The 18589-nt window shown below is 39.2% G+C and overlaps 1 protein-coding gene across 2 annotated transcripts in view; it reads right to left on the minus strand.

The window, feature by feature from the left end:
- Positions 1–18589, minus strand: part of Stam (signal transducing adaptor molecule) — a 102011-nt gene that overhangs the window by 20239 nt on the left and 63183 nt on the right. For both annotated transcript variants that reach the window (XM_004662351.2, XM_045135152.1), the window contains exons 3-6: positions 10303–10378; positions 10122–10217; positions 8222–8368; positions 1888–1978 (exon numbers count right to left, since the gene is read on the minus strand). In XM_004662351.2, coding sequence (XP_004662408.1) covers positions 1888–1978; positions 8222–8368; positions 10122–10217; positions 10303–10378 — 410 coding nt within the window. The remainder of the gene's footprint in view (positions 1–1887; positions 1979–8221; positions 8369–10121; positions 10218–10302; positions 10379–18589) is intronic.

The raw sequence follows: 18589 nt of genomic DNA on the forward strand, positions 1-18589 counted from the left end.
TCCCCCTAATAAATAAATAAAAAATAAAATAAAATTTTTTAAAAAGGAGGGGAGAAGAGAAAGGGAAGAAGAAGAGGAAAAGGGAGAGAAAATTAAAGAGTCCTATTATTTTCACAGTGTAGCTGGACACTAGAACATACTATAATAAACAAAATTATTTTGTCAATTGTGTTCCTCATTTATTATTGATATAATTATTGTGAATAATAAAAAGATTTAAGTACTTTTTAAATACTGAGCAACAGATATTCATCTTTTCTTTACCTTTTTCATCTGTTCTTATGGCTTAAGTCCCAAAAATGATAATCAAAACTATCTGGCAAGTCAAGCACAGCAAGTCTCATAAGTAATATAAGATGACCTAGATTTTACTATTGCAAAGCAAAGGCAAGTCTTATGCAATCAGTCACGAAATTCATCTAACAAATCCTCCAAAGTAATTCCAAATGTGTTTCCTCAGTCTCCAACTGTGGACCATCATCATGTACCACTCAGTAACATAATTACTGATCATTCCTTTGCAATGTAATCTTAAGGCCCTGGCTACCTAGCTTTCAACTTGGCCCATTATGCCTCCTGCTCTTTGCTTTTTTGTTTTTTGTTTTTTGTTTTTCGAGGTAGGGTCTCACTCTGGCTCAGGCTGACCTGGAATTCACTATGTAGTCTCAGGGTGGCCTCGAACTCTCGGCGATCCTCCTACCTCTGCCTCCCAAGTGCTGGGATTAAAGGCGTGCACCACCACGCCCGGCGCCTCCTGCTCTTTTCATTCTTGTTCTAAACTGAATAAAAAGCTAATGTGAAAATAAAACTAAAATTAAGAGAAGACAGTATAGGAAAATATCTTGTAGGGTTTTGGAGTACAAAATGTATACTAGACAAGTAAGGAAAAGTAAAAATCATATCAAAAAGAAACAAAAAAAAGGACATCAAAATTTAAACTTTTTTGTTTTGGTGCTAGGAACAGAAGAACCCAGAACCTTATATATGCTCTAACACTGACCAACAGCCTTAGCCCCTAAAACTCATATCTGATAAATCACACTATTATTGAAGTTAAACTATAAGACAAAAACCAGGGCATTATATTTAGAATAGATTAACAACAACAGGCTAAGATCTTAATGACTTCTATGTATCACTATTAAAAAAAAAAAAAAAAAAAAAAACAGAAAAAGACAATTCACCTGAGAAAACATCAAAACAGTCAATTTCAAACAAAAAGAACATGACCTCAGTAGTAATCCTGGAAAAATTAATATCCTTGGACATAAGTCTGAACCTATCATTTACAAAAATTAAACTCAACCAATACCAAGTACTTTAGGTGGTTACAAATAATCATAACCACAATTCCCATATACTGTTAACAGGAGAAAAACAAATCATACCACCATTTCAGCAAAATAGACAAAAACCTATCCCATGATCCACTCAGTCACACACGGCAGTCACATAGATATACAAAGAGAACATACACAAAGATACAGCAGCACTATTTTCTACAGGAAAAAAAAATCGAGCAATAGTAATGTCCATCAGTTGAACAGAAAAAGCACACTTCGATAGCACACTTGAATATTAGGGAAGCAAATGAATCTGATCTCCTCAAACAGACTCAAGCAAAAAGCAAGTTTCAGATAGCACTTAGAATGTACTACTTATGAATCTATTGGATGAAAAACCATTTGACTTTATTTTTTGGATATATAGCATAGTGAAAATATTACAAAATCTATATTGAAATGTCGCCTATGATTGTTTCCTCTCAAGACAATAAAGATACTTAAGAGGGAAGAAAGGCAGACTTCAGCTTTCGGTGTAGACATAAAGAAGAGCTATTCACTCCCAGATCAATCTCCTCCCACCCTCAAGAACTTGAGCATGTACCTTTTGCTAAGTCTTCTTCTTCTTTTTTGTTAGCCACAGTACCAGGGTCCTTGGCGACTAGGGCTGGGCTTGCTTTTGCTTGCTCTGCAGCCTACACAAAAACAGAAATGCAAAGTTTGAAGACTGTTCTCAAATTCTTCTACCTATATCTAACCTATGATCTTGCAAGACTCCTCTCATCAGTCTACTGCAGGTTTCTGAAGACATGGAATGGTGAGGGAGGACCACCCCCTTGAGAGGTGAGGAAGAATAGAAGGGGAAAGAGACTGAAAATACCTGGACACAAGCATCTCCCGCCCAAATCTGTATGACAAGGTTAAACTAAAAACAGTATGCAAGTCAGAAAAGAAATAACAATAAAAGTTAATTTTTTTTTAAGAAAAATCCTGGAATAAGAAGAGGTCAGGAGAGGGAAGCAAATGAGTTATTTTAAAAACAAGAAGCATTCAAACTTTTAACTTTACTTCCTTCCAAATCAAAAGGTAAAATATTATCTTTAGGAAATTAAGTTTATAAATAATATAAATGGTCTCAAAATCATTACTTTACAAATCAACGTATGCAGTTAATTTTAGTATGTTACTATGAAACATATTTTGTGAATAAGGCAATGTACAAGAGAATGAATATGTAAGATACCTCACACGTCTGTATTTACAAACTTCCATGTCTCATGGCCTTCATGATTTATTGTGTTTTGCAGGGATTCAATACAAAGCAGACACCACCCTATTGTGCAGCTTCATTTTCAACCACTGAAACGGTTACTAGAAGCTTCTAGCAGTTTTCGAACAAATGACACTGGAACTTCTACACATCTGCTCCTCCTTTCAATGTTCCCCTTCAGTCCCTATGTTCTACCACACTGTTTTAGCATGGTGCGTAGTAAGTGTGTTGCAAGCACACATGTGCAATGCATGACGAGGCTAGAGGAGATCACTGGGCATATTCAGCTCTCATTCTTCTGTGTGTTTTCTTGAGACAGAGTCTCTCACTGGACCCAGAGCTGCCATTTCTTGTCAGAATGGCTGCAGAAAGTTCCAACGATTCTATAGCTTCTACTCCATGAATCAAGCAACCAACTAAGAAAAATGAAATTCTAAAATATATTCAAATTGTCACACACACAGTCCAAAGAATAGAGGCCAATATGCAGTAAAAGGCAGTAAATCCCAACTCCTATTATACTTTGATTTTTGTCTACAAGATCCATCTGTGTGCTTCTTAGGAATATGTGTCTAAATAGTATTCATTACTTACTCTATTTTATGTTCTCAAATGCACAGGCACTTACTTTTGGAAAACCTGATTTTGTTTTGTTAAAAAAAAAAAAAGCTTCTTACAGTTTATTTGAATACATCTTGAAGCATTCTCAATTCTGAGTCACCCCAGTTGTAATTTTAGATAATGTTTCAATTACTATACACTTCTGAATGTCAGAAATAGCCTTCGTCATTTATATGAATTTTTTCACTATCTGGTGAATTTAACCACACATGTTGATCCTTTGCAATCTTCTTGATTAGGAAAGAAGTGAAAAAATATGCAATATTGAGGCTGGTGAGATGACTCAATTAAAGAGGACTGGTTATGCAGGTATGAGGACCTGAATTCAATCCCTAGAGCTCCCACATGTAAAGCCAGACACTGGGCTGGAGAGATAGCTAAGTGGCTAAGGCACTTGCCTGCAAAGCCTAAAGACACAGGTTTGACACTTGGGACAGTGCCCACATAAAGCCAGATGTGTTTGCAATGGCTAGAGGTCCAGGCATATCCATTCTCTCTCTCTCAAATATTTTTTTAAAAGCCAGACATTGTCAGGCATGGTGACGCATGCTTATAATCCAAGCACTTAGGAGGCAGAGGTTAGGAGGATCACCATGAGTTCAAGGCTACCCTGAAACTACATACTGAATTCCAGGTCAGCCTGGGATAACAAGACCCTACCTTGAAAAAAACAAAAAAAAAAAATATAATAATAAAAATAAAAATAGGGCTGGAGAGATGGCTTAGTGGTTAAACAATTGCCTGTGAAGCCTAAGGACCCCAGTTCAAGGTTCCAGGCTCGATTCTCCAGGACCCACATTAGTCAGATGCACAAGGGGCACACACATCTGGAGTTCATTTGCAGTGGCTGAAAGCTCCGGCACGCCCATTCTCCCTCCCTCCCTCTCCCTCCCACACTCCCTCTCTCTCTCTCTCTCTCTCTCTGTGTGTGCCTCTTTCTCTTTGTCTGTCACTCTCAAATAAATAAAACTTTAAAAAAAAACACAAAACTTTTAAAAAATAAATAAATAATAAAAATAAAAATAAAAATAAAAGCAAAACATTACCACACATGCCTGTGAACCCAACTCTGAGAGGTGTAGAAAAAAAGAGGATCACTAGGGCTCCTTGGCCAGCCAGTTTTTAACCAAAAACTGGTAAGATCAAGATTCACTGAGATACTGTCTCAAGGAAGTCATATACATGTGAGCACATACGCATATAGCAAGTGCACATGCACACACCTAGCATACGTACTACACGCATCCACATTAAAAAAGAGGTAAGTTAGCTGGATGTGGTGGCGCACGCCTTTAATCCCAGCACTCGGGAGGCAGAGGTAGGAGGACTGCCATGAGTTTAAGGCCACCCTGAGATGACAGAGTTAATTCCAGGTCAGCCTGGACCAGAGTGAGACCCTACTTTGAAAAACCAAAAAAATAAAAAAAATAAAAATAAAAAAGAGGTAAGTTATACTAAGTCCTCCATTCCTGAATTGTATACCTTTCACAGTTCCTTTCTATCATGAGTGTTCTAAGTCATTAACTATTCCAATAGCATAGCAATGCTAGCCATACTTCCACCATTACATCAAAAAAAGGAAGTACTAACAGAAACACATCCGCATGAGTGAGGTACATTACTAAAATGTGGATTTTTACCCCCCAATCTGTATATTTTCAGGGGTTTTTATTATGTTTTCCCTTCAAAATGAGAAAAGCATTAAGTTACATTCTAAATATTTTGAGTAAAAGAATAAGCTAATTCGAGGGTAGGAAAATGGCTCAGTGGCTAAAAGCTGCTGCTGGCTCAGGCTCAATTCCTCAATACCCATGTAAAGACAGATGCAGGCCAGGGATGGTGGCACATGCCTTTAATCCCAGCACTAGAGAAGCAGAGGTAGGAGGATTGTCATGAGTTCAAGTCCATCCTGAGACTACATGTGAAGTCAAGATCAGCCTGAGCTAGAAAGAGACCCAACCTTGATTTTTTTTTTTTGTTCATTTTTTATTTATTTATTTGAGAGCGGCAGACATAGAGAGAAAGACAGATAGAGGGAGAGAGAGAGAATGGGCACGCCAGGGCTTCCAGCCACTGCAAACGAACTCCAGACGCGTGCGCTCCATTCTGCATCTGGCTAACGTGGGACCTGGGGAACCGAGCCTCGAACCGGGGTCCTTAGGCTTCACAGGCAAGCGCTTAACCACTAAGCCATCTCTCCAGCCCGAGACCCTACCTTGAAAAACCAAAAATAAATAAATAAATAAAAGACAGATGCACAAAAGGCCACATGTGTCTGAAGTTTATTTGCAGTAGCAAGAAACCCTGGCATGCCCATACATACACTCACTCTGTCTCTTTCTCTGATCTTACAAATAAAAATATTTTTAAAAGTAACAGAGAATGACCTAATTTTTATAGCAGTAACAATGAACAAATGACTGCTCTTGTCAGTGGTCACTACACAATCTTGGTCTTTGGAGCTTGGTCTGTACAAACACACAACCATTAAAAAGCAAGAGGGATCCGGTAGTCCAAAGGACATTACACTGAATCATCCTGTCTGAGTTCTGTTTCCAGCTCTGCCAGCTATTAGCTGGTCCTGGGTAACTTACTTCACCATTCTCACGATCAATTTTCTCATCTATAAAATGAAGGGATTAGATTAAATTCTGAAAGATATTCCCATTACTATCTAATCCTCTAGATTAAGCAAGCAAGGCTATATGTTAAGGAGATCATCACTTCCTCCTCCTCTTATAAGAGCGTCCATCTGTGGAGTAAGACGCACTGAAAGCTGCACTACAGAGTCTGCAGTGATCCAGAACCATCTGAGGATCCAGTCAAACAGTGAGTCCAGGTGTGGAGTGGCACCCGGGTAGCTGCAGTTCTGATATTCCTCCAGGTGATCTTAATGATGCTGCTCAACAAATCACATTCTGAATAACAATTTTTAGAACAAGTAAGAAAATGCAATTCTAAGTATCTATGCTCTGTGGTGAAACTACTCTGATAAACATTGGTTCTGTTGCCGAGAACTTTGTAGTATCTTGGATTACTCTACATAGTAAGGTCATTAATATAAAATTTCAAAATTATGGCTGAAAGCCAGCTATCAATTATAAATGAATACTTCTTACAGTGGAAAATGACAGTATACTAAATTACCACAATTGAATCCTTCAAGATTAGCTGAACATCCCTGAGATGATTATCAAGAGTAGAGAAGAGATCCCTTGATTTAAAAAACTTTTTCTTAATTTTTATTTATTTGAGAGTGACAGAAGGAGAACAAGGCAGAGAGAGAAGTAGAATATGCCAGGGCCTCCAGCCACTACAAACGAACTCTAGATGCATGGGCCCTGGGGAATCAAGCCTTGAACCTACGTCCTTAGGCTTCACAGGCAAGTGCTTAACAGCTAAGCCATCTCTCCAGCCCAAGAGATTCCCTTGGTTTTTATCAGAAATGACACAAATCCCAGAGACTGATCCCATTAAATAGGAGGGGTGGGGTGGGGTGCATGCGTGCGTGCGTGCGTGCGTGTGTGCGTGTGTAGAAGGGGGGAGAGAGAGAGTGTGTGTGTGTGTGTGTGTGTGTGTGTGTGTAGAGGAATGTAACCCTTTAAGTCAATCACATCTGTTAAAGATTAAGAGGAGGATTTAGGCTGCATTCAGCTCTTATTAAGGAAAAAGCTGTTTTCAGGTGTTTCTTTTTCCATTCACCCTCCATGTCTCCATCCCATTTTTAATAGTTATTCATAAATCTAATCAAAACAAAATCCATAAACTCATTCCTAAATTTTAAAATATCCTGGTTTTTGAGCTATCAGTCTGTATAGGTAAAATTACAGTATTAAGAACATTATACAAGCCGGGCATGGTGGTGCACACCTTTAATCCCAGGGTTTGGGAGGCAGAGGTAGGAGAATCACCATGAGTTCGAGGCCACCTTGAGACAATATAGTGAATTTCAAGTCAGCCTGGGCTAAAATGATACCCTACCTCAAAAAACAAAAACAAAACAAAAGAACATTATACAAGACTATCCATGTAGTCAGGCATGAATACACATGCCTATAATCTCAACACTGCAAAGGCTGAGGCAGGAAGATCAGAAGTTAAAGCCAACCTTAGCTACTTGAGATCTCTTTCAAAAAATAAGTAAGACTGTCAGATATGATGGGGCATGCTTTTAATCCCAGCACTTGGGAGGCAGAGGTAGGAGGATCATTGTGTGTTCAAGGTCAGCCTGGAACTACAGAGTTAAGTTGCAGGTCAGCTTGAATTACAGTGGGATGCTACCTCAAAAAAGGGGGGAGGGCTGGAGAGGTGGCTTAGCAGTTAAGCACTTGCCTGTGAAGCCTAAGGAACCCAGTTCAAGGCTCAATTCCTCAGGACCCACGTTAGCCAGATGCACAAGGTGGCACAAGCATCTGGATTTTGTTTGCAGTGGCTGGAGGTCCTGGCATGCCCATTCTTTCTCTATCTGCCTCTTTCTCTCTCTTTGTCGCTCTCAAATAAATAAAAATAAAAACAAAAATTTTTTAAAGTAAGTAAAATAAAAATAGACTGCCCAATTACCTGACATCACAATGCAATTCTGCTATCCTGAAACTACATAAAAATTTTGTAAATTCTGGGCTGGGGAGATAGCTCAGTGATTAAATGCACATGCTTGCAACACTCTGCTGGTCTGTGTTGGATTCCCCACTCTATATGTAAAGCCAAATGTCCAAAGTAGTGTATGCGTGGGAAGTACGCTGGCAGTGGCAGAGGGCCATGGAACTCTCACTCACTTTCCCCCGCCCCTCTCTCTCTAATAAATATTTTTTTAAACTTTGTAAATTTCAAAATGTTAAAGCAATTCATGTATGAAAGACTTATGGTGGGAAATCCAGTATTGGAATCATTAATAAATGACTATAACTTTTGGGGGGTATCTTTGAATACAATAATATTATAAGCAACCCAGTATGGAGTACTAAAAACTAATAATTGATACAGAAAAAATCACATAAACTTAGCTATTTAATAAAATCTAATGTTACCATACAACTTCACAAAATACCTGAGAGCCAATTGCTGGGAATGTAACCCCTTGTTCTTTAAGGTTTTTAATCATTGCTGATATCAGACTGAGTTGTGGATCATTTTTAAATTCATCTGTCCATTCAACCATAAGAGCTTTTAGCTTTTCACATACTTTAGGATGACCCTAAGAAACAGAAAAGCAAATTAATAAAAAAGTACGAGTTTTCCTGGCTAATCATTTAATAGTTTAAGCATAAAAATTCTAAAATGGTATAGATCTCTTTCAAATTACAAATTAGCTCTGTAAAATACATAACCCTTTTATAAACATAAAGTCAAATATATACTTATATGTATTTTTTTCCATACCTATAGACCTTACATGAAAAAAATATATAGGTAACAACTACAAACTACTTTTACATTACCAAAAGAAAAAGGGGGGGGGTATTACATGTTGTTCATGTCTAAACTGAAACCTATTAGACATAATAACTTACACTGGAGATCAGAATGACAGGACTTTTCAGAATATTTTGCAGCTAAGCATACTTTTCACATCAAGAAGACAAAAAAGAATATTTTGTTTTGCAGGGACAGAATCAATATTATTATCCCTTTATTTTAATTCATTACATATAAATTTCAAATTTATAAATTCAAATTATGTGCTTCCTTTCCCATGACATTTAAGATACCCAGCTACCTGACACTTGGCTTGAGGTACATTGCATGCTAATCATCCTAGAAATCTCATTTTTTAAGATCTCCTATTTAGAAAATAAAATCCTCTCTTTGATTTTATTCAAAGCAGTTGTTTATGCAAGTTTATATGCTATCTCTTTATCTAGAGGATTAAAAACATGATATTATAAGGCCATCTCCTCTTAATACTTAAAATACTTTCCTTGATATATAATACCAAAATTTTTAAGGTAGAAATACTTTAGAATGTAAAAATTCTTACTAAAAAACCTCATGTTACTTATTATCCCAATTTTGTGAATTCTTGGATTATGGAATTGAATTTTCTATTTTATGTGTAATTAAGTAGACAGTATTAGGGTTCCCAGTTCCACTGCTATCTTTCTTTGTCCTGAAGGAGAAACAGAGAACCTTGCCCCTGTGGCCACTCAATTTGTATGTTTTTCTTGATGTACATGAACCCAATCTAGGGCTTTGAACATTCACAAGCACTGATAAAGTTGTTGTCTGAAACAATAAAGATCAAATGTGTTATAAACAGATAGAAACTGCCCAGGCCTAGGCAAACCTTCAATCCTCATATTACATACATAATCTTCAAATATACTCTGTAATTGAACCCTGCTCACTGCAGACATACCTGGACAGAGCATCCTTTTACTCTGTCTACCCTGAAGCTCTCCTTGGGAAGCTCCACTAGCAAGGGCTATATATGACCACCTGGCATTCAGTGCTTCTTTCTTGGGAACCACAACTGGATCATCTTGGACTGGGCTGAGGCACCTCCTAGTAAGAACGTCCATGCCACCACCTTAGAGGCAATCCCATCTACAGGTTTGGCCAGACTGAATCACAATACAGTTCTGAAGTCCTGTGATGGCCACACAGTGGCCTTATTCATATAAACTGAAGATTTAACAATGCCTTGCATTTTTGGAAGTTTTTTTAAAGAGGTCTATATTTGTGCCTACAAAAAAAAAATGGCAAAAACTATGTCTAACGTAAACAGGTATTACTCATTTAGAGTAATGTATATATGTATTTTCTTACTAGAAGAAAAGAATGATGAAAGAAAAAAAGCTAAATATCTTTAATATGGCTTAAAGAAGTCAACTTCAAACAGCAAAAATGACACAGACATCCTGAGCTCTTCGGGATTTAAGACAGGAATAATGTAACAAAATACACAAAGGCAGAAGACAGATGTAATTTCTTAAAATAGCATTCCTTACCTTATTCAATACGTTGCTTACTTCACTAGCAAAATCTCTTGAACATACTTCTAAATGAAAAATTTTGCCACAGTTTGATACACATGCCCCTAGAAGCTAAAAAACAATGGAAGCAGAAATTAAAAGGGCTCCAATTTTGACAGCTAATTTTGTAGCACCATTTGCTTAAAGTGAAACTTACAGTCAAAGCTTGCATAGCAACATGGGGGTCTTTATGGTTCACCCTTCTCATAATAGAGCGAAGACAGTCTTTAGGTCTAAAATATAAGAAATTTAACAATTAACAACATATCTAGCTCTCTCCTCCTTAGAATACTTTACAAACGGGAATATATGGTAGAATAGTTGAATTATTATTGACGTGTTTGAAAAACTGCATACTAGTTCCTTTAAATTTTTCAAATAAGGAATGGGATATGGCTAAGTGGTCTGGGTTCAATTCTTTAGCCCTCACATAATACCAGATGCTTAAAGTGGCACATGCATTTGGAGTTCATTTGCAGAGGCAAGAGGCCCTGGCATGCCTATGCATTATACACATACTTTGTCTCTCAAATAAATAATAAACAAATGAACAAGATCCCAGCAGTTAAGTCTGCCCTACTCCACACTGACAATGTGCAGTGACCAAAACTCAGCCAATCCAAACAGATGCACTAGGCACTGGAGAATAACAACATAGAAAAGGACATTACAAAAGGACATCAAAGTCTTGCTTACTGTGGTACCCAAGCATAGTCAAGATCTTTGTTATATTAAGTGCAAATAAGAGTAAAACAGCCCACCCATGAAATGCTGCATTATGGAAAGGAATCTCAATAGTTCTAACACATGATACCAAACACTTCACCTATTTCTATCTAGGCTAACTGGCTATTTTTCTGTATAAATCAATCTAAAAGAAATCTAAAAGAAAAGCCACATTCCCAGTAATCTATTCAAAACGAAAGATTTCAGGCCATCATCCAAAGAGCAGGGATAGAAGTCTTCAGCTATTCAAAGGGGGAAGAACTTCAATCTTTAAACCTTTATCATATACAGGGAAATTTTTGTAGAAATTATGGTTATTAATAACCAGTGAAATAGCTTACCTCTCTATTTTCTGTTCTAACAGTGCTGGGGGTTAGTTCCAGGCTTTGTGTTTACTAGACAAACAGTAAGCCATTCAACTACATCCCCAGTACACATTTGAATTTATTTTCTATTCCATATTTCTCTGCCTCTTTTTTTTTCCTATCCATTGTTTTAAAACAGATAAATCTACTATAAATTAAATGTAAAGGGCTATGAATAGAACTCAGTGACACAGAGCTTCCCTAGCAAGCACACAGTCCTGGATTTGATTCCAACACCACAAATGAATGAAGAATAGAGCTGACAAGGTAGCTAAGTCAGTGAAGTACTTGCCTTGTCAGCGTGAGGGCCTGACCAGGCTCCCATGTGAAAATGCTGAGCATGGTGGGCCACACCTGTAATCACAGTACTGAGGAGGCAGAGATAGGTGGAACCTTGGGGCACACTGGCCAGACAACACCTGAGGTTGTCTTCCGCCCCCCCCCCACACACACGTGCACATCCATGTGTACATATAAAGAAAGTACATATTGCCGGGCATGGTGGCACACACCTTTAATTTCACCACTTCAGAGGCAGAGAAAGGAAGATCACTGTGAGTTCAAAGTCAGCCTAAGACTACATAGTGAATTCCAGGTCAGCTTGGGCTAGAAAGAGACCCTACCTCGAAAACTCCCCAATGAGGAGAGGTAAAATGAGGTAACTGTGAACATATGAGCACAGGCAGTAATCAGTAATTCCCAAGGGAAATGATTTAAGTTAGATAAGGCAAAAGTTCACCTCAACTTTCTTCCTGGAGATACTTCCAAATATGTGCTGCTTAAACAGTTTTTTTTTTTTGGGGGGGGGGTTGGGGAGGCTCAAGGTAGGATCTCACTCTGGCACAGGAATTCACTACAAAGTCACAGGGTAGCCTAGAACTCACAGTGCTCCTTCTACCTCTGCCTCCCAGGTGCTGAAATTAAAGGTAGGTGTCACCACACCTGGCCCTAAACAGTTTCTTGACTACAGGAAAAAGAAAGTGATCCAGGACTAGAGAGATGACTTAGCAGTTAAGGTGCTTGCCTACAAAGCCAAAGGACCCAGATTTGATTCTTCAGGACCCACATAAACCAGATACATAAGGGGCACATGCATCTGGAGTTTGTTTGCAGTGGCCAAAGGCCCTGGTGTACCATTCTCTCCCTCTCTCTCTCCTTTTCTACCTGCCTATTTCTCTTTCTCTCTCTCTCAAATAAATAAAAATAAAAAAATATTTTTTAAAAAAAGTGATTTGGTGGTTTGATTCAGGTGTCCCCCATAAACTTAGATATTCTAAATGCTCGGTTCCCAGCTGATAGAGATTTGGGAATTAATGCCTCCTGGAGGCAATGTATTGCTGGGGGCAGGCTTATGGGTATTATAGCCAATGTCCCCTTGCCAGTGTTTGGCACACTCTCTGTTGCTATTGTCTACCTTATGCTGGCCAGGGGGTGATGTCCACCCTCTGCTCATGCCATTGTTTTTCCCTGCCATGAATGATGAAGCTTCCCCCTGGAGCCTATAAGCCAAAATAAACCCTTTTTTGCCACAAGCTGCTCTTGGTCAGGTGATTTCTACCAGCAATGTGAACCTGACTGCAACAGTGATCCTAAGAACAGACTGATTCAAGCAAAAAAGAAATCATACTTCAATAAGCCCAAGGAAACTAGAATTTGCTGAACAGCATAGAAAATGCTACATCAAGAAAGCGTTCTAAGGCTGTAAAAATGGCTTAGTGGTTAAGGTGTTTGCCTGTGAAGCCAAAGGACCCAGGTTCAATTCCCCAGGACCCACGTAAGCCAGATGCTGCACAAGGAGCACATAGATCTGCAGTTTGTTTGCAGGGCCTAGAGGCCCTAGCACGCCCATTCAGTATTTTCATTCTTCCTCTCCCCCACCCATCTCTGCTTGCAAATAAATATTTAAAAAAGAAAAAAAAAGAGTTCTATAGGTGGGCATGGTAGTATATGCCTGAAGTCTAATTGGACTGAAGGCCCACTCTGTGGGAGGGAATATGTGCCTGGTACTGAAAACCTAATTAAAAGCCTATGGCAGGAGAGGTCATGAGCCTTATGGGGTAAAAAGCCTGTTCTTGTCTGGATAAATGCATATATTACTCTCACCAAACTGCCCTGAATCACTACACTTAATGTTCATACTCATATATTAATGCTACTCTCACTTCTGGTTAGAGAAGCTTCTCTTTTCAGATGGCAATGACAACTGGGATGACTAAAAAGGCAGCATAGTGCTAAGAAAGAAGGGACAGAGGAGTGTCCAGCACTGAAACATCTCACACCCTCCAAGGCTCAGGGTCCATTGTGGAAGAGGTGCCAGAAAGAATGTAAGAGCCAAAGGAAGGGTACCATTCCTTACATACAACTGTCTGGAGAGAATGTGGGCTCGATATCCAAGACCTTGCAGTGCCCAGCAATACCCACAGAAAACCCTCATAATAGGAGAAAAAGATGATGACATGAAATTAAAAGAGAGTAATGGACAGAGGGAGGGGATATGACAGAGAGCGGAGTTATGAAGGAGAAAGTGGGGGAGGGGAGGAAAATACCATGGTTTGTTGTCTGTAAGTCTAGAAGTTGTCAATAAAAAAAATATTTTAAAAAAAGAGTTCTATATGTAGGCACGGTAGTACATGCCTGAAGTCCCATCACCTGAGAGGTAAAAAGCAGAAGAATCAGGAATTCAGGGTCAACCTCAATGAATTTGAGGCAACATGAACTACATGCCAGAGGGCAGGGGGAGAGAGGGAGAAAAGAGATAACTTTATTGGAATGAGTAGGAGATGAAGTAAAGCACATCTCTGGATGTGTGTCTACCATGATGGACCAAATCATCTGAAATCATGAAACAAAATAAATTTTTCGCTGTTTTGCTCAGGTGTTTACTAACAGCAACAAATGTCTTAATAGAAAACTGGTACCAAAAAAGTGGGGGGGTTGTTACTGTGAAAATTCCTGATGATGTGATTCAGAAGTCTGTTGAACAGACTCATAGGAGGAATTGGAACAAGTGTAGAGACAGAGATGTCCTATAAAGCTGTGTGCAGAGCTTAATGGGAGATTCAAATGGGAGCTCAGAAAACAATAAACAATATACTCATGAAGTTTCAGATGAACTGAGGACTACACTGATATTGGATCAGAGGCCATTTGTGTTGCATTTGGGAAAGGAACTTGCCTTCATTTTGTCTGTCCTGAGACTGTATGGAAGGCTGAATTTAAAAGTCATGTACCACTTTACCTACTGGAGGAAGTTTCAAGGCAGTCTACCATTCAGAGTGTGACTCAACTACTGCTACTTGCTTTTAAAGCCAACCTTACAGAAAGAACTGGGGGGGAGGGGTAGGGCCACAGGGTGACAACAAAAAGGTTTGAAACACTTGCAGTTTGCCTAGAAAAGAGTTGTAGGTAAACTAAGGGTCAAGAAAAGTGTGATTGCTAAAGATATTAAAAAGACATCAAAGGCTGGGGAGATGGCTCAGTGGTTAAAGACACTTACTGGGTTAGTGGCCTTTAAAACCAACCCTTCTTTTTACGCCCCTGTTCCTCTCTTCTGGAATGGGAATACCTAATCTGTGTCATTGCATATGGGAAGCACATAATTTTTTTATTATATAGGGACCCATGGTTTCACAGATGATACTATAGAATTGAACTTTTACAGAAGGTTGGAACTATTACAACTATGTACTTTCCTGAAGATTAGCTGCAAGGGGTTATAGAGATGTGTTTGATTATTAAGTTGACAAGGGGTAGATTTGTGATAATGAATCTTACTGACTTGACTGGAATGAAAATCACCTAGGGAGGCTGGGAAGATAGCTCTGTCAGTAAGGTGCTTCTTACATGAGGACATGAATTCAATATCCACTACTCAGGTAAATACCCAACATAGTGGGACACACCTGCAATTCCAGCACTGGACAGGCAGAGACAAGGAGAACCTTGGAGCTTGCTGAAAAGCAGTTTAACTGAACTGGTGAACTCCAGACCAAGGAGAAACCTTGTCTCAAAAGAAGGTAGTGAACATGAAGATAACACCTGAGGTTGTCCTCTGGCCTCCACAGGTTCGTGTGCACACGCCCTCACATACCTACTCTCACTCACCACCCCACACATACACATGCAAATAAATTCACCAAAAATGAATAAATCTTTTCTCACTTTGTTAATTTCTCAGATAATGTCTCACAGTGACGGAAAGTGTGACTAACACAGAAGTCCATTTAAGTCTGCTATGGGAAGTACCATACATGACAACTTCTATAAGACTGGGCAAAAAGTGGCTGAGAACTATATGTCAAAGCTTTCCCAAAGCTCACCCAGTTGTAAAAACACACACACAAGTGAATCATCCTCACTGACTATCCAGGACATTCAATGCATACATTTCAAGGCTTAGACACTAGCAGTGAAAACGAACTAAATCCATTCTACAACAATTAAAGGTAAGCCAGGGAAGGATATGACAACTTCTGAAAAAATGAGGTCCAGTGGTCCTCAACATGAATATAGCAGAGTCTGGTACTCAAGAATTTAAAATTCAAAACATAAAACATTACAGTTAAAAATGTATCAGTCATGGGACGGAGACATGGCTTAAAGGTTAAGGAACTTGCTTGTGAACCCACATTCAACTCTCTAGGTCCCATGTAAGCCAGACAGACAAAGTGATGCAAGTGTGCAAGGTCACACATACACACAAGGTGGCACATGCATCTGTAGTTTGATTGCAGTGGCTGGAGGCTATGGCACACCAATACTCTCTCACTCTCACATTTTAAAAAAAAAAAAAAAAGGAGGAGGAGGAGGAATAAGGAGGAGAAAGAAGGAAGAAGGAAGGCAGTAAGAAGGAAGACGGAAGACAGAAGAAGAAGAAAGGCAGGAAGACGGAAGATGGAAGACAGAAGAACAAGAAGAAGAGGAAGAGACAAAATGTGTGTAGTTAACTAGCATGAAAGGAAGTTCCGGAAGCAACTGTTTTCCATCTCTACTGGGATGGTACTTGTGTGTACATATTTGTCAAATCTCAGTGAAATTATGAAGCTGTACACCTACAGGACATGCATCTTATAATATGTAAATTATACCTCAATAATATTTTTTTAACTACTTCCTTTTCCCTTTGAGATGCAGTGTCCACTGTTGGGTATCTTCACTGGTGATTTCTCTCTTTCCCATTGAACTGCATGCAGCATGGTTTTTTCTAGCTTTTTGCCACCTCGTCTACATGGAGGTTTTCAGCTCAGCTCCAGCAGGATTTCTCAGTGACCTTGCAGCCCAAGTATGTGGAGTCTTCAGCAATAGGGTTTTACCATCTATTCCTGGAGGGAAACCAAGGACCTCGGCAATGGCCTGTTTTAGGGGCATCAGGGACCTCCCTGGCCAACAACTCACTAGAAGGTATCCCATCCCTGGCACTGAAAATTTTCTAATAACAATCTATCTATCCTGTGTGTTCCGTTGTCCAAAAAAGTAGGTTTCCTTATGACTTATTCATATCCTCTTAGATTTTGATTAGCCCTCCCTCCACCTTTCCTTACTCAATCTTTTCTCTTGACCTCACTTAGGCCTTTTCACCCCCATTAATCTGTTCTTCTACTTACATATATACAATGCCATCCTATTAGCTCCCCTCCCCTCCTTTTCTATTCCCTTTATATCTCCTTTCTAGCTTACTAGCCTATGCTACTAAATTTTCTTCCTACTCACACAGGGTTACTAGGGAATTGAAACTGGGTCATTAGGCTTTGCAGACAAGTGCCTTAACCACTGAGCCATCTCTCCAGCTCTAAAATAGATTTAAAAAACACCAAAAACAAAATTTTTTACAGATCTAAGATGAAATAAATGTACTAGTAAAAAGGAGCAAGATTTAACCTATTTGGTTTTGTTACTACTTATTTACTGTTGCACTCTGATGACTCTATGACTGATTTAGATGGCTGAGGTCATAAAATTGTTTTGTTTTGTTTTGTTTTAGTTTGGTTTTGGTTTTTCGAGATAGAGTCTCACTCTAGCTCAGGCTGACCTGGAATTCACAATATAGTCTCAGGGTGACCTTGAACTCATGGCAATCCTCCTACCTCTGTCTCCCAAGTGCTGGGATTAAAGGCATGCACCACCATGTCCAGCTTATAAAACAGATTTTTAATAGCAGCACAAACAAGAGCAAACGAGAATTCATGAAAACGCTATGTGAAACTTAACAATAACAGTATTGCAAAGTAACTACCTATGCATTCAGGTTCTCAAAATCCACACAAGTGTAAAATAACCATAGCAAATTGGGTATGAGAATTCAGTTCATTGCCCACAATACCAATTACACGGTAATGACAGACATAAACAAAAATTCAAATTTTTACTTTCTAAGCACTGACCTCACCACAGATAACCCTTCTAATGAATTAAAAGAACATAGGCAAGGAACTCTTTACATAACTCAAAGGAAGAGAGCTTTAAAATTTCAAATCATCAGATTGAAAAAGTCTCTGTAATACACAACACATTACAAAATGTAATTCCAAAACAGCACCACACACATTGTTCCCAAGACTACAAGGCTTTATTTAGGATAAATAGAATGTTAAACCATCCAACAAGGGTACAAGTTTTACAGGACACAAGTCATAGGAAGCAAATTCTCTGACAAGAATAGACTAAAATTACCCTATTGCCGAAGACTCCACATGCTTGGACTGCAAGGTCAGTGAAAAATCCTGCTGGAGCTGAGCTGAAAATGTCCTCCATATAGACCAGCTGACAGGAAGCAGGAAAAAGCTATGCTACATGCAGCTCCATGGGAGAAACAGAAGTCATCAGTGGAGATAAGCAACAATGGACAGTGCAAACCTTAAGTTAGGCCAGCCAGACCAAATGAGCCAATGAGTACAATAATGGCATGTCTGTTATGAGGGAAAACAACTACTCTCTAATTGGACTGGAGGCCTGCTCCATGGGAGAGCGTGATACTAAAAACCTATGAAGGGGGAAGTCACGAGCCCTAGGGGTATAACGCCTGCTGGTATATGACTACATGTACACACTATGCTCACCAAACAGCCCAGTAAGCACGTCTCTTAATGTTCATACCCATATATTAAAACTAATCTCGGGCTGGAGAGATGGCTTAGCGGTTAAGCACTTGCCTGTGAAGCCTAAGGACCCCGGTTCGAGGCTTGGTTCCCCAGGTCCCATGTTAGCCAGATGCACAAGGGGGCGCACGCATCTGGAGTTCGTTTGCGGAGGCTGGAAGCCCTGGCGCGCCCATTCTCTCTCTCCCTCTTATCTGTCTTTCTCTCTGTGTCTGTCACTCTCAAATAAATAAATAAAATTATTAAAAAAAAAAAAAAC

This window comes from Jaculus jaculus, chromosome 15 (genome assembly GCF_020740685.1).
Source record: "Jaculus jaculus isolate mJacJac1 chromosome 15, mJacJac1.mat.Y.cur, whole genome shotgun sequence".
NCBI classification, from domain to species: Eukaryota; Metazoa; Chordata; class Mammalia; order Rodentia; family Dipodidae; genus Jaculus; species Jaculus jaculus.